Source organism: Balaenoptera musculus, chromosome 15 (genome assembly GCF_009873245.2).
Source record: "Balaenoptera musculus isolate JJ_BM4_2016_0621 chromosome 15, mBalMus1.pri.v3, whole genome shotgun sequence".
NCBI classification, from domain to species: domain Eukaryota; kingdom Metazoa; phylum Chordata; class Mammalia; order Artiodactyla; family Balaenopteridae; genus Balaenoptera; species Balaenoptera musculus.
The window spans coordinates 20,998,653-21,014,769 of record NC_045799.1 but is presented as its reverse complement, the minus strand read 5'-3'; the positions used below and the strand labels follow the sequence as shown (position 1 = coordinate 21,014,769).

At 46.7% G+C, this 16,117-nt stretch overlaps 1 protein-coding gene across 3 annotated transcripts in view; it reads left to right on the top strand.

Annotated features, from left to right (window-relative positions):
• The window catches only part of PPP1R16B (protein phosphatase 1 regulatory subunit 16B), a 101,473-nt gene that overhangs the window by 13,324 nt on the left and 72,032 nt on the right, over nt 1–16,117 (top strand). For all 3 annotated transcript variants that reach the window (XM_036827156.1, XM_036827155.1, XM_036827157.1), the window contains exon 2: nt 12,680–13,030. In XM_036827156.1, coding sequence (XP_036683051.1) covers nt 12,781–13,030 — 250 coding nt within the window. In that variant the 5' untranslated portion in view covers nt 12,680–12,780. The remainder of the gene's footprint in view (nt 1–12,679; nt 13,031–16,117) is intronic.

Here is a 16,117-nt window from a genome sequence, read left to right as displayed (position 1 = left end):
TTTATGTTGTATTTTTGCTCCCCAAAGCTTGCCCAAGACCTGGCACTTGGAAGGTGTTCCAAAAAAAAAAAGTCATTGAAGTCAATATTAGAACTATGTAACTGGCTCTAGTGAAAAGCACAACTCACATGGATGCAGAGAAAGGTGTTGGCGTGGATTTAGCTAATCTGATTAATAGTTTCACGTCTCTTCTTTGTGGTTTCTGTGTTGTGGCTGGTATTTCCTATTTGTTCATTTATTACAAGCATACTTTCCTTTATACCCTTAAAGGAAATAAGGGGTCATTTTGCGGGTAGATCTCTATTGTGCCTTTCCTCTTGAGTTTGAGTCATATTTTCCATTTTTTTTTTTTTGGCCACACTGAGGCATGTGGAGCGTAGTTCCCCGACCAGGGACTGAACCCACACCCCATACAGTGGAAGCATGGAGTCTTAACCACTGGACCTCCAGGGAAGTCCCTTTCCTGTTTGCTTTAAAAAAAATTTTTTTTTCTAGTAATTTTAGGTTACATCTTGAACATCGTGAATGAGACTTGAAGAGACTCTTGGTTCTATTATGTTCCTCAGAACAGTAATGACTTTTAAAAAAATCAGTCAGTTAACTTGACCAAACAAACTCTAAATTCAGTTTCCCCCTGGGTAGGCAGCAGCTGAAATCTTTCTTCAGTTCTTTTAGCCTTAGTTGGGCTGCTTGGAACCTGCCCTGCACATGCATCATTCAGAGAGATTTGGACAGAATCTATACTCAGCATTTGGGGCTACCATCTGTGACTCTTTTCTGGGATGCTTTCTCTTCACTTCCCAACTGTAGTTACCTGACTCTGTCCTTTAATTCCTCAAACGGTAAGAGCAAAGGTTCTCATCCAGGTTGTAGCCAACAGGTACAACACTGACTGGGGCCTGCCCTCGGATAAAAAGCTACAAAAAAATGGAATTCACCTAGTGCAAATTTCTTTCTTTCATGTGTTGACTCCCCTCCGGTTTCTGTCTGCTTGTGGTTGAACAAATTTAGTGCCTTCCAATAGGTTATGTGTGTGTGTGTGTGTGTGTGTGTGTGTGTGTGTGTGGTGTGTAGAGTTCACAATAGTTATATGTGAGGGGGTGGGTCCAATAAGAGCTACTCTGCCTTTACCAGAGCAGAACTTTTCTGATCAATAGTTTTGTTCATTAAGGGACCCTTAGGATCCCCATGCTTTATGGCTTAGCACATAGTAGATGGTAATAAATATTTGTTGATTGGTTAAATGAATGCAGCTTTAAATTAAAAGTGGAAGTGAATTAGAGGAGAAAACTGCCAGAAGAAAATTCTGAAATTAAGTTACTTGTTGATGACATCAGGCATAAAATAGAAAGAGTGTTTAGCAATTTGCTGGAGAAAATGATGAGTGAGAGGACTGAAATTATATCAGGGCTCTGAGTGTAGACCAAAGTCTCTAACAAAGTGAACCTGAGATTTCAACACAAGGAGATAAGTTCAATTGTGACAGTAACATCACTTTCAAGGGATTGAATCTATGGCTTATGGAGAATTTTCAATGGAAATAAGGGGTCAGAGGGGAAGCAGAGGTATGCTTGGAGTTCTGTACACCCAAGAGGAGCCAAGAGGAGGGAATCAAAGTGAAGGGACTTTGGCTGGAGATCAAAGAGGGGAGGAACGAAAGTAATGTAAAGGCAGGTTACTACGGCTTGCTTCTCTCTGCATGGTGACCTGGAAGGTCACAAATCCCATACAGAGAGACTTCAAAGCCTGTGTATTGGATGGAAACTTCATTCACCCAAATGCTGAGTGTCTGGAAACTTCCTGATTTATTCTACTGACAGCTTCATCTCCCAGAGAGTAGAGGAGAGAAGACAGTTGCTGTTATGAATCTGGTTTGGGAGCTGTTGGGTAAAGTGAAAATGAGAAAGCACTCACCAAGAAAGGGAACAGTAGTCATAGGGGGCTGAGCTCATAGGGTTTGGAAGGCAGTTTTATGAAATTTAGGATGAGATACATATATTTCCTGCCTAAGCCTCCAAAGGTGATGACAGCTCCAATAGTAAGGGAAGTTATGACTGTAATCAATTATCCTCACTCTGCATAGATTTCATTTATTTTCCTGCAAAGAGTTCTCTTCTTGCTTCTAGTCGTGCTTTTGTGGGCCATCTTTCCTGTCTGACATTTTCTCTATTTTCAAGCAGGGGAGATAATAAAAAATACTTAACCATCATGGCATATGATTGAGCAATCAGAAAAGATGCCAGCTATAGACAACTGGAATAGCCCTACTTATGGGTTCCTTAACCTCTCTAAGTCTCAGTTTTCTCCTCTTTGAAATGGGAACAACACCTACCACAGAGGTGGCACAATGATTCCAAGAGATGTTACATGTAAAGTATTTGACCCATGGAAGATGTGCTGTGCACAGAAGCTGCCATTTTTACCCTGCATTCTTTATCTCTGGGTTCCTTTCATCTACATATTTTATAAGTTCTGAGATGCTTATGTTTTAGTTTTGCTTTTTTTTTTTTTAAGTGGATCGGTCTTATTTTACTTTTTTTTTTTTTTTTTGCCCACACTATGCAGCATGTGGGAGCTTAGTTCCCTGACCAGGGATCGAACCCGCTCCCCCTGCATTAGAAACGAGGAGTCTTAACCACTGGACTGCCAGGGAAGTCCCACTTATGTTTAGTTTCATTAAGCATATGTTTTTACTCTATACTGATTTCAGCAAGTATTTGCTTTATTACCAGTTGATCTGTCTGGTTTGTTAGTTGAAATGTCCTCTTATCTCCTTGATGATTAATACCTTGGATTTTCTGAAATCTTCTTGTGTTTCATGAGGAAGATGTTTTAAAGCAGTTGTGGTTCTTTTAGAGTTTTTTCCTGGTTCCTTCTCCTTTAATATATGTAGACAATGGAATTAGACAGACCTGGGTTCGGATCCCAGCTCCACCACTTACTGGCTGTGCAGTTAATTGGTACCCATTGTCTGCATTGCTTTAGCCCTTTGTCCCCTCATTCTTTCTTCCTCCAGCGTAGGACTTTCTCCTTTGAGTCCAACTCTCTGTTTTTTATTGTCCTTGTTTCCTTGGAATTATTCTCCAAACCTCCATGAACAAACTATATGAAAAGCTTTTTAAAATTCCCATCCCAGCTACTTCCTAATTGGCTAAGAGCACCCCTGGCTAAAGGGAAGGAGATAGCTCGCTAGGGATATCTTTGAGGTCTCTGAAGTGGAGAGAGGGGCTTCCGCAGACCGCAGTCCCCTTCCTCCTTTATGTTGGTAATGCTGTGAAACCCAGGGTGCCTAGGATGGATGAGAGAGTGATCCCTGGCTGATAGTGATCCCTGCCCCTCCCTCTTTAACCCCATCCAGTTACCAGCAGGACACTTACCTCCCTACTTTCCAGGGTCAGGGTTGGGAGGGGTGGCAATTGCACAGGGGCTGCCAACCTTTGCTTGAGTTGGCTCAGCATACTGCTTCCTAGAACCAGGATCCAGTCAATTTAAGGGGATGGAGTCATGGAGGACAGGTCTTCATTCTACCCCCTAGGGCAAGTTATTGGAGAAATTCTTACTAGAACCTAAGATATTCTTGATTCCTGTCTACCACTGAGGCCACAGTGACTTTTGTTCTTGGTTGAATGATATATTGATATTGAGGGGCCCTTCCACTCAATCTGATAACTTTCCAGATGTCTGTGTTTGAGACTAGAGGATTTTGAACTGCGGGGCAAAGGCAAGTATTGAAATCCAAGTAGGCAAGCGTGACGTAGAACAGAGTTGCATGCTCAGTATGCATGCAGCCAATTCCCACTCCTTTATCTGTGGCAGACATTACTAATCAATCACAGCCCTCATTCCTCCTGTTATCACATGTGGCCTCATAACCTCTGTCCTCAAAGTGCTCCAAGAAGCCACCACCAACCTAAGAGTTGGCACAACAGAGGAAAGCTCGTCCAAGGATGTCATGCTGAGAGAGAGAGACAGAGGTGGCAGAGGCCACTCCAGCCTTAGTCAGTGTGAATAGCCATCCCCTATTTAATAAATGCGTAAACCAGGAGGGCATTCTGTGGCCACACGTGGCCTCCTTTGGAAAATGATCCCTCTAGCTGCAAAGGGAGTTTTTATCTCTCTGCAAGGGAGGGGGTGGACCACACTCCCCCAAGCCTGGAGAAGCAGTATGTGTAATTTGACTCCCGTTTCCCCGTGCTTAGCTATTACATAAGCTTCTTTAGAAGACTGGCTGGCTTAGCACCGTGACTGTGACTGACTAATGTGTTCGTAGACATCATATCATCTTCGCATGTGCCCCATCCTTGGCACCTTTGTTCTGTCCCCTGCAGCCGCCTCCACAGTGGCATTCTTACCCATAAGTAGGTGGGCCTCTCTGTGGGTTCAGGTTCAAGGAGAGAAGCTCAGCATGGAAGATGGTTGTGTTCACGGGTTTTCCTTCACCCCTTCGAGCTGTGGCTTCCTCTGAAGTTTTCTCAGAGCTGAGTCTGAGACAGCTGCCTCACCTTCACAAGTAGAAATGAATCTAAAACATCGTCAATCGATATCTACTTGCAATGGTTCTTCCACACTGTCTAGCCTGGTGGTTACCAAGTGCTGGGCTGCAAATATACATGATAGAGTCTTACTGCTAATACAGATGATCTGTCTGCCAGGTTGGGACTGGGGTTCACTGAGCCAGTCCCACCTCCAACCCAATATGGACCTTCTCTCTCTGCAACCTCATGAGTGACCATGGAGTTCCTGGTGGTGGGGACCCCAGCATCACACCATGGCTGGGCTTTGAATCACCAGTGTTAGACAGGTCTTCCTCATTCCAGGCTGATCCTACTTTTTTTTTTTTTTTTTCCCTGCGCCACGCAGCATGCAGGATCTTTAGTTCCCTGACCATGGATCGAACCCACGCCCCCTGCAGTGGAAGCATGGAGTCTTAACCACTTTCCGCCAGGAAAGTGCGGGGCTGATCCTACTTCTTCATTTTGCCTGTTTATGATCCCAACTCTGCCCTCTAGAGAACAAAGCTAATCCTTTCATTCATGGCTTTCATTAAAGCCTGGTCTTATATTACCAAAATGGCCCAGCCAGTTCAGACAGAGGTCAACTGGGCTATTATCTCAATGTTGGACATGATTCTTTTCCTGAGAGAGCTCAAGATGCTTTAGTTGCTTGATCGATCGCTCTGTTCTTGTTGAACTTGTGGTTTTCGAGTCCTGCCACCCTCCCCTCTCCTCCATCCCTGCCCCCCACCCCCCAAGGTCTTGCCAAATTAGGTTATAGTTAGTGGGCTTCAGAGAACAGTGACAAATCAAGGCCAAGCCCAGGGCCACCACTCAGAGGTCTGAATGAAGGAGCACAGCTGGGAGAGGCAGAGTTAAGGAGCAGACCCTCAGGGACCCGAGTCCCACAGCAGATTTAAAACCAGGATGTCTGTCTAGGATGCCTGTGCATGAAATCTAGAAGGTTCATTACAGCAAGGGTAGAACAGAAAGTCTACAGAATCCCATGAGAATGGAGTTGGTGGGGGGACAAGGCTAATTTCTAATTCAGATTTTGGAGCACCAAGGGCCCCAGAAGTCTCTTTGTTCATGAGTAAAGCATCTTTATACTGGGGGGTGGGGAGTGAGCAGGAAGGGGGAAATGACGCTATTATTCAAAGGAGCGTGCTGTGGGAGGGCGGAGGTGTGCATCCTTTAGGAGAGAAAGTGGGTCCCAAGTGAGCTCGGAGCAGGGAAAGCCGGTGCAGCGTTTTGTTTTGCTTTTTCCCTCGTGCTCAATGGTACAGGAAGCACGAGGCGCAAGCACTCACGGCCTTCCTCCAGGGAGCTGCCAAGGTTCCCTGGAGAAGAATAGCTGAAGAACAAGAAAAAAAATCTTAACGTTTTCTGTTAACAGTGTGAACTTTGAGGCACTGTCTGACACATGTTTTAAAGTCTCTTCAATTTGAATTCACCTTCCTTCGTGTTGTTTTTCTCAAGGCACTGGGCTCGAGTCCAAAGATGTGTCAACCAGCCGCTCCTCTGGGATGGAGGCGTCGCAAGGCCTGGGTCCCCTTCCCCCCACCTCAGGCGGCGGCGCTGCCGTGGAAACCTGGCTTTGGCCTTCCCGCCCTTCTTCAAGGCTGGCCCTCAGCTTGGGCCTGGAGGGCCATAAGATGGCCATTCTAGGGGAAGTGGAGGTATCTGGTGATATGCCCCAGCAAGAGACCACTCATTCTGATTCAGGCAACATCTCCTTCTGGGGCTCCCATTCCTGCATCCCTAAAAGTAGCATAAATGTCTGTTAGGGTACTCTTGGCTACAAGTAACAAAATCAATTCAACTGGCGTAAATAATAAAGGAGATAAAGTCCAGAGGTCCCTAAATTAAAGGACCCTGTTTTCCTCCTCTGACTCCCGAGTATTGGCCTTATCCAAAGCCCGGCTTCCAGCAGCAACTGGGGTTCATGCTTCTCGTTTATGGGCGTGGGAAGAGACAGCTTCTGATTGGTCCAGCTTAGGTCATGTGCCTACCCCCAACCAATCACTCTGGCTGGGCTTAGGCTGTTGCTCATGGACTCTGGCCAATCAGCACGGAGTGATACTAAGGGAACTACACAGACCATCACCAAGCTGTGTATTTCAATGGGCCCATGCCTTTCTTCTTCTCGTTTCCTCAGAGACATATCATCCCCCAAACAACACTCTTATAATAGGCTTCTTTTCATTTTTGGGGGAGGGGAGGGATTCTGTAGTGCACGCTGTCCAGCCCGCCTCCACCTCGTCCCCAAGCGCAGCCCCTGCTTCCCTACGCTGCTTGTTTTTCCTTTTCTGCGGTAGCGAGGGTTAGTGGATACACCAACAGGAATCCAGTTCGGCTTTGTCAGACAGCAGTCAGAGGCTGAATCAAAGCTTACTCCAACTGCCTGTTCCTGCCTCACTGAGGGTCAAGGGCGTTGGCCTCAGACTTGGGGCTGCCCAGAATCGGGCTACTTTGGTTCATCCACCCAGACCTGACACAGCCACTGGTTGGAAAAATTATCAAGTACCGTACTTTGTTTTCCCCTTGCTTCTGATTCCTCTTTTCACAGCGCACACACTTCCTGGATAACCTCAGCCCAACCTGGCCTCTGCGGACCCCTCCCCCACCCGCGTCTCTAGCCTAGCCATTCCATTAGCTCGCGTGCCCACATCGTGCCCAGTTCTCTTCAAGATGGTCCATTTGGATGCTCCCACAACACACTGGGCTCAGTATGTCTCCGTGGAGCTGGTTTTCCTCCAGTGAGGTCCTCCTTGGGGATCTCCTTTAACAGTTAATGATGCCTGGAATTCTCTGGTGGTCCTGTGGTTAGGGCTCCAGGACGCTTCCACTGCAGGGGGCATGGGTTCAATCCCTGGTGGGGGAACTAAGATCTCGCATGCCACGCGCAGCGGCCAATAAATAATAAATAAATAAAAACTCCCCTACCCTTAAAAGAGAGAGAGAGAAAAAATAAAGAGTTGATAATGCCATTGCTCTCCTGGGTCCTGGCAGTTTGGGCTGTGTCCCTATCACCAACCAGGGCTATCCCTGGAAGTATGGGCAGGGGCACCGGGTCTCACGACAGAGCCAGTCCACAGCTCATAGGAGCCAGGACTTCTGTGGGCTGCCCCAGCACCCAGGCCAGTGCCCTGTCTTGGGGGCTGCCCAGCTGCTGTGTTAACAGCACTGATGGCAATTCTTTAATTAGACCAAGCAGGGTTTTCTTGGACGGGGGTAGGAGGAGGTGTGTGGGTCTATTGGGGGAAACTAGGTCACCTGAAAACCAGCAGTCAAGAGGGAGCTGTCCTGGAGCCCCAGCTCCAGGGAACCCAGAGGGGCGAGCCGGGTGGGAGCTGGCAGAGAGAGCAAGGTCAGAGAAAATGTGCTCTGGCCCCCTTTTTTGGCCCTTGGGAGGCATTGTTCTCACCTTTCTCCAGGGGGCTGGGCAACTGCCCTTAATTCCTTTACCCAAGCAAACTGTCCAAGCCAGGGAAGGCACAGCAGTGAGTACCTTCTGTCTGCATGGGGCCCACCACCCTGAGGCCCAAGGAGGGAGCACTATACTGGGAGTCAGGCCCAGGGTTCAAGTTACTGCTCAGTCTCTGTATCCCGTGAGTGTGTCCTCCACTCCCTTGTGCCTCTGTTTTGTCATCCATCCAATGGGTAGGGACTGTACCTGTCTTTACCCTGCTGTATACCTAGCTCTCAGTGCAGTCCTGGCCATGTGATAGATGCCCAATAAATATTTGTCAGATGAAGTAATGAGCTCCTATGAGTGCTTCTTTTATAAGATTGTTGTCACTGAAGATCAGTGACCAGGACGGTTTCCCAAACGTCAATCACGATTTTCGCCAGGACGAAATACCATCATTATTTAATTTTCTTTGCTACCACCTTGTAAGATTTCCACTGAAGTAGATTTATTTTTAAAGGAAATTTTATTTCACTACCATAAATAAACACTAACTGTGAAACCAAATCCACAGGGGAAAAAAAAATCATTGTTATTACATTCTGTCTTAGATACCATTTCTTGCCCAAGGCTATTAGCCTGAGGCCTGCTTTCTCTTTGTTTAGGAGGGAAATTGACATGGTTATAAACATGGTTATAAAGATGTCTATTACCAACGAACTATTAGCACTTTCTTCTGAAGACAATCTGATAGACTGAAAAAGAAATGAAAAGGAGGTAACTTGGTGTCTCTGATTCCATGTTATATTAAGTCTTGTCCTGAACTTTTGAAAATTCCCTCGGTATGGGTTCTCTTTCTACACTTAGGGAAACACCTGGCTGGGATGATGGCTGAGGAAGTTCTTGGAAAAGGATTAAGGGCTTTAACAGGGTGATTGATATGATTATTCTTATCTTCAGTCTTAGCATGTTTTTGGTACCTACCACTTAGTAGGTGATCAGTGAATACTTAATAATGAAGAAATGAGTAACCATCTGTGTACAGAATCTTAGGGCTGAAAGAAATTGTACAGAACACTTAGGCTGATCTGTTATCAGTAGAAATTGTATTCTCCGGTGAGTGACGGAGAATTTGCCACCTCCAGAGACAGCCACTGGACCACAAGCCCTTGTTCAACTGCTTGTTGGACAGCTCTGGAGGCCAGGTGCCTGTTTTTTTTGGTGCACACCACTGTTCCCCTATGCCTTGGTCCTGTTCTGCACTGGGGAGACTCACAGACTATCTTCTCTTTCTTGTGCAGATTGGACTTGTGGATATTTGGAGACTGCTGTCTCATTCCGCCTAAGGCAGGGCTTGCAAACTGAAATGACCATAGGAGCTAGCAAGTGATGCCAATTAGTGAAGGAGGTCAGGTGGGAGTAATGGGGGGGGGGGGAAGTAGTGGGGACTATGGGAAATTAGATGGGCCCCATCTAAAGGGGACAGTCCTACTCCAAACCTGCTGATTATTGCCACGTAAGCCCAGTGTGGCCAGGTACGGAGATGTTCTAAGAAAAGCTGAAAATCTGATTTTGGATATAAAATCTTCAAGTTTTAAAAGTTAGCAATGAATGACAATACTGTAAATCATGGTGTGGGCCAAAAACCAACCAAGCAAACACACAAACATGATGTGGACCACAGGGGACTTTCTGGTTGTCTGGCCTTGTACCACAGGTTGCTCACTGCTTCCCACAAGACTTCTGTTCCCATTGGGCTGGGCAGTCCCATCCACTTCCAGCCATGTTTGTGCGTGTTGGTTCCCAGAATTTCCTCCATGGTGTTCAGCCCCTCTCCATGCCTTTGTACATTGCCAAGCTCCCATGTCTGCCCTCTTCACCTGGTGGACTACTCATCCTTGGAGTTTCAAATCAGTTGCCTTCTACTCTGGAGAGCCTTTTCTGATAACCTTAGGCAGAAAAGGTCTTCCATTTTCTAGCTGTGTGATGTAGGGTAGTTTACTTAATCTCTCTGTGCCTCAGTTTTCTTATCTGTGAAATGGGGATGATAATAGTACCTATCTCATTAGGTCATCAGAAGGATTAGATTAGTTTACAGATAGATGACAGACAGGCAGACTTGGGTTTCCTAGAAGGCAGAGCTGATCCTTAATCCATCTCTGAACCAGAACTCATCACAGGGCAGGTTTCATTGTTCGATTCCTTGAAGAATCAACAAAGTGGGGGAAAGTAAATATGTGGTCCACTAGCTCCCAGTGAGTTCTGACCATCATGATGATACAGCATGGCTGTGAATTCAACTCTTCTGAGCTCCTTACTTTTAAAAAGGAATATCTATCTAAAAAACAGTGAGCATGCCAAATTCTGGCAGAGAAACTGGATCACTCACACATGGCTGGTGGGAATGAAAAAATGGTACAACCACTTTGGAAAATAGTTTGACAATTTCTTATGAAACTTGTACTCTTGGGTATTTACTCCAGAGAATTGAAAACTTATGTTCACACAAAAATCTGTACATGAATATATTAGCCCCAAACTAGAAACAAACCTGATGCTCTTCAATGAGTGAATGGATAAACAAACTGGGGCACATCCATAAAGTGGAGGTACCACTCAGCAACCAAAAAGGAATGAACTACTGTTATGCAAAACAACTTGGATGAATCTCAAGGGATGTTGAGTGAAAAAAGTCAATCCCAAAAGGTTACCCACTGTCTGATTGTTTTATATAACATTTTTGAAGTGACAGAATTCAAGAGATGGGGAATAGATTAGTGATTGACAAGGGCAAGGACAGGAGTGCATTGGGAGAGGGAGATGCGGGATCCTTGTGTGATGGAACTGTTTGTATCTTGACTGTGGTGGTGGATACACAAACCTACACTTGTGACAAAATTGCTTAAAACTCAACACACACACATACAAATGAGTACATATAAAACTGGGGACATCTGAATAGATTGATAGGTTGTATCAATGTCAGATTCTTGGTTTCGACACTGTACTGTAGTTTTGCAAGATGTTACCTTTGGGATAAACTAGGTAAAGTTTGCACGGGATCGTTCCACATTATTTGTTACAACCGTATGTAAATTTATAATTATCTCAAAATAAAAAGTTTAACTAATTGAAAAAGCATTGCAAGATACTCAGAACAAAACAAAAGGCAACCAAGGGCAGTTTGCTTGTTTCCTGCTGAGCCTTGCCATTGGCTTATGTTTATCCTTTTTTTTTTTTTTTAAATAAATTTATTTACTTGTTTATTTTTGGCTGCGTTGGGTCTTCACTGCTACACGGGGGCTACTCTTTGCTGCAGTGTGCGGGCTTCTCATTGCAGTGGCTTCTCTTGTTGTGGAGCTCTGGCTTTAGGTGCGAGGGCTTCAGTAGTTGTGGCGTGCGGGCTCAGTAGGTGTGGCGCACGGGCTTCGTTGCTCCGTGGCTTGTGGGATCTTCCTGGACCAGGGCTCGAACCCGTGTCCCCTGCATTGGCAGGCGGATTCTTAACCACTGTGCCACCAGGGAAGTCCCTGGCTTATGTTTACCCTTGAGATCAGGTCCACTCAGACCCCAGGAGCCTTTGCCCTCTGAATATTGCCAAGCCAACCCCTTCCCCATTCCTCCTGTGTACGCTCCAGTCTCTTCAGGGAGAGACCTGAAGAACATTCTGAGCTCCTGAGGGTCCAGCCGAAGGCTGAATCCTGGTCTTTAGCCTCCTGAGGACCAGCAGCTCCAGAGTGAAGCAGGGAACCCAGTAGATTAACAATCACTTGCTGAAGCCCAGTGCTATGCTGATCCCCTTTGTGATAGTGAGCATTTCCACAGCACATAAATGTAGACCTGTACCCAGCATCCTGCAGTCTTCCACCAGCCTTGCCTCCATGGGTTCCCAGATGTGCTGCGTTTACGTGTCCCTTCTTTTCTTCCTCCAAGCTTGTTTCTCTTTGCTATAACTTGTTTCTCTTTGGTATAACTTTTTTGGTCAGCTCTTTCTTCCTTGAACATCCTGTAAATTCTGGGAGGTGGATACAAAATTTTACATGTGGGAAAACAGGCTTAGAAAGGCTCAAGTTGTTGCAAGACCTTTTCCTTCTGCATCTGAGAGACCATAGGGTCGGTGCTTACAGGAAGACAGCACCCACTTGGCTTCACACTGAAATTTTGTTGACTTCATGTTGCCCAAGAACTGATGAGAGCAAGAGGTGTGAATTTTTTTAAAAAAGTTCATCCAAAGAGGAAAACTTCAACTAAGGTTTTCTAGGTCCCAGTAGTTCAGCAGCTATTTGTGGGTCTTAGGACCCCTTTATACTCTTAAGATTAAGGTTCCCAAAGAGCTTTCATTTATGTGGATTATATCTGTCAATATTAACCTATTTTGTAATTAATACAGAGACATTCAAAATATAATCCTCATTCCTTTAAAACTAACAATAAACCCCTTCTATGTTATAAAAAGAACCCCCGTATGTGTTATAACAATAGAACAACCTTATATGAAATTACAATATGACCACCGAAAGTAAGGATTATTATGCGACCGTGATGGAGGTGTTAGCTAACAGTGGTAATCATATTGCAGTATATCAAATCAACATGTTGTACACTTGAAACTTACATAATGTCATAGGTCATTTGTATCTCAATTTAAAAAAAAGAAAAATAATAAGATAGGGGGAAAGAAGCGTATGGAACATGGGGCCGGGTGACATCATCAGATCGGAGTTTTGAGCCTGACAAGCATGTCCATGTGTGTCTCTCCCCTTCCCCGCCACAGGCTCCAGCATGCGGCCCCAGCCCCGCAGGAGCCCCCATGCCGCCCCGGCCCCCGGCGCGCTGTGCTAGTCTCCAGCCAGGGCGCGGGGAGGCACGGAGGCCATGGCCAGCCACGTGGACCTGCTGACCGAGCTGCAGCTGCTGGAGAAGGTGCCCACGTTGGAGCGGCTGCGCGCCGCCCAGAAGCGCCGGGCCCAGCAGCTGAAGAAGTGGGCGCAGTATGAGCAGGACCTGCAGCATCGCAAGCGCAAGCACGAACGGAAGCGCAGCACGGGCGGCCGGCGAAAGAAGGTGTCCTTCGAGGCCAGCGTGGCCCTGCTGGAGGCCTCCCTTAGGAACGACGCTGAGGAAGGTAGGTCACTCCTGGTCCTGGTTGGTGGGTGGCCCCCTGGGCCTCTTGGATTCTGGGTTCTGTGCCAGTGGAGGGGAGAGCTGGGTGGGTCTGGCCCTCGCCCACATTTGCGCAGCCCCACACATCTTAGGAGATGGATGCTCCTAGGAAGGGCTCTGAAATCTGAGACTTCTTTTTGAAAACAAGAATACCAGCCTTTGGCTAATGAATACTCATTTTCCTTTCCTCCCACTAATATTGACGGTCAACCTACATCTTGCGCATTACTATTCCAGATATGGTGGTGAACCAGTTGGATTTGGTTTCTCTCCTCGAGGAGCTCAGTACTCACAGGACTTTGCATTTCCTAAGCTCCTCCTCTGTACGGCAGAACTGTCTGCTGGTCCCTTTTATTCGGTCTTCACTTTAGAGGTAGATGGTTTAGAGGGGTGGAGAACAGCATAGGCTCTGAGGTTAGATGACCCAGGTCTCAAGCTGGTTTTGGGAATTATCCCCTGGGTGACCCTGCCAAGCCTCTTCAGCTCCCTGTACCTTAGTTTCTGCCTCTGTAAAATGGGGATAATAATAGTATCCACCTCCAGGGCTTGCTGTGAACACTAAAATAGATAATACCTGCAAGTCCTTGACATGGTCCCTCCTACTGTGTAAGTGATTAGTATGTTTTAGTTTATTATATTGTTACTATATTTTATTACATTATATTTATATACATTTATATAAAATTATACTTGTATAAAATTACATTTATTTAAAGAGTGTCCAGCAAGTCTAGAAACAGAGACGAATGTACACAGTGTTGTCTAGGACATTTTCACTCTGTAAAACGGATGAATAAATAAATATGAACACATATATGCATTCCTATAATCTGTTTCCAGATTTTATGGATACCCTGTACTTGTTATATTTTATTCAGTTATTGTCATTATGTGTCTTATGATCCAGATATCATGATACCAAAGAGGCAGGTACAATAATACCCATTTTACAGATGGGGAAACTGAGACCCAGCAAGGTTCAGGAACTTGACCAAGGGAGGAGAGCTGGAATCAGAACTCCCAGGATCCAGGTTCTTGTCCCTGGCTTCATGGCCTCGTGGGTTTGCTCCCCATTATAAGAGTGAACAGAGGATCGGTGATTTGGCCAAAGCCCTCTTCTCTGAGCATGCTCTGAGGGGTCACGCCTGCTCACTGTGCAGCTGAGATGTGTCCATGCATCCCGTGTTCCCCTCAGCAGGCTCTGGTCCCTCCCTGTATATGAATCCCTTCTGCCTGTCCTTGGAGGGACCTAGCCATGTTTCCTGGGTCCCTCTGGCCTCCTGTCTCCACACGCCCCCCCCCCCCCCCCCAGACACTTGGTGCTAAAGCAGCCAATAAAAGAACTGAAGGGTGGAGGCATTTACCACTCCAAAGAGTATTAGGGTTTACAAGAGTATTAGGGTCCTCAGGTTCTAGAACCCTCTGAGAAGCACACTTCCCTTTCTGCCCTGGTTACAGAGAGCTCTGGGAACTGAGCAGGGAGGCATTCCCGGAACCAGTCAGCTGCAAAAAGCGCAGCCAGAGCCGGGGTGAGCAGCCCCTGTGAGAGAGGCGTGAAATCTCAGGCTCCAGGGACGTGGCCCTGCGAGGCTACTTCCCACGTGTCATTTGCCGGGTGACGCGTCGGGTCCCTCCCACTCAGTGGGCGGCACGTCATGACGTCTGATTTTGTCGTGGGCGGCGCTGCATCAGCCCTCCTTTCACACTCATCTTCCACCCCCTTCTCCCCTGCCTGAGGCCCCTTTCCCCTCGCTGAAGGGGCTTTTCAGAGGCTCTGTGAGCCGGATGACCGGCTGCTTCGGAGCATTCGTGCCTCCCCCCAGCCTTCCGCTTCCCCAGCCCCGGCCCCCGCCCCCTGGCCCGCACCGCGGTGCGCTCCCACGGGTACAGGTTAGAAAGAGTGCTGGGCTTGGGTCCAAGGTCCAGGGGCCCCTCGGCCCTGCATGTGACCTTCAACGGCTTGTTTCACCTCTCCGGCTCCAGTTTCTTAATCTGTAAAAGGGGGTTTGAACGCTTGCCCTCAAGGGGATGTAGCAAGAATTAGACAAGATCCTGGATGTCACAGCTCTTTGAAAAGTGACCCTGAACCCTGCACCAGCATGGTGATCATTTTAACACACTTTTCCCTATGTTATTTTTTATTTTTATTTTTTAAGACTTTAATGTTTTTAAGAACCCAAATACATGCTTCTGGTAAAAATCAAACTACATAAAAATGTAAAGAGTAAAAAGTCCCGTCCATCCCTCCTCCCTTCCTTCCTCCCTCCCTCCCTTCCTTCCTTCCTTCCTTCTTTCCTTCCTTCCTTCCTCCCTCCCTCCCTCCCTCCCTTCCTTCTGTGATTACTGCTGCTCTTAGTTTGATGTGCTTCCTTCTGGGCATTTTTCTTACTTACGTATTTGTAGACTTGGCGAAATAAAGAGCTAGTTTGTGATTTTTGTTTGTTTTGGTTTTTATGTAAGTGATAATATACTCGATACATTATTCTGTAGGTTTTTATTTTTACCCAGCAGTGTATCTTGGAGGTGTTTTCATGCCAGTACAATGGGATAATAGATCTGCATTCTCCTTTTTAATTGCTTTGTAGTATTCTGCAGTATGGATTCACCAGCATTTTTGAACTACTTCCTTTTTGTTAGGCATATAAGTGTTTTCAGTAGTTTTGCTTTTGCCACAGTGAATGTTTTGTGCACACATGCAAATGTTTATCTGTATATTAAATCTGAATAAGAAAAGTGATAGATCCCCCAGGCTGTTCCCCTGACAGCCAAGTGAGAGTGGAGGGCCAGAGCACTGCGCCCTGTGGCAGGCAGTTGGAGTGCGGTGAGAGGTGCCCCTGGGGTCCACAGTTATCTGGGTTTTGAGCGGGGGTGTGGAAGCTGCCAGCCGCCAGCAGGCGCTGTCACCAGACTATGTTCAGCTTCCTGGCAGCATGACCAAGCCCGGTGCTCCCAGCTGGCTAGGACGGCTTCTGCATGCTGGGGAGCTGGTGCCGGGGCAGCTGCTGGGGCGTTAGCTGACAGTGGGATGGGAACGTGGGGTAGCAGCTCC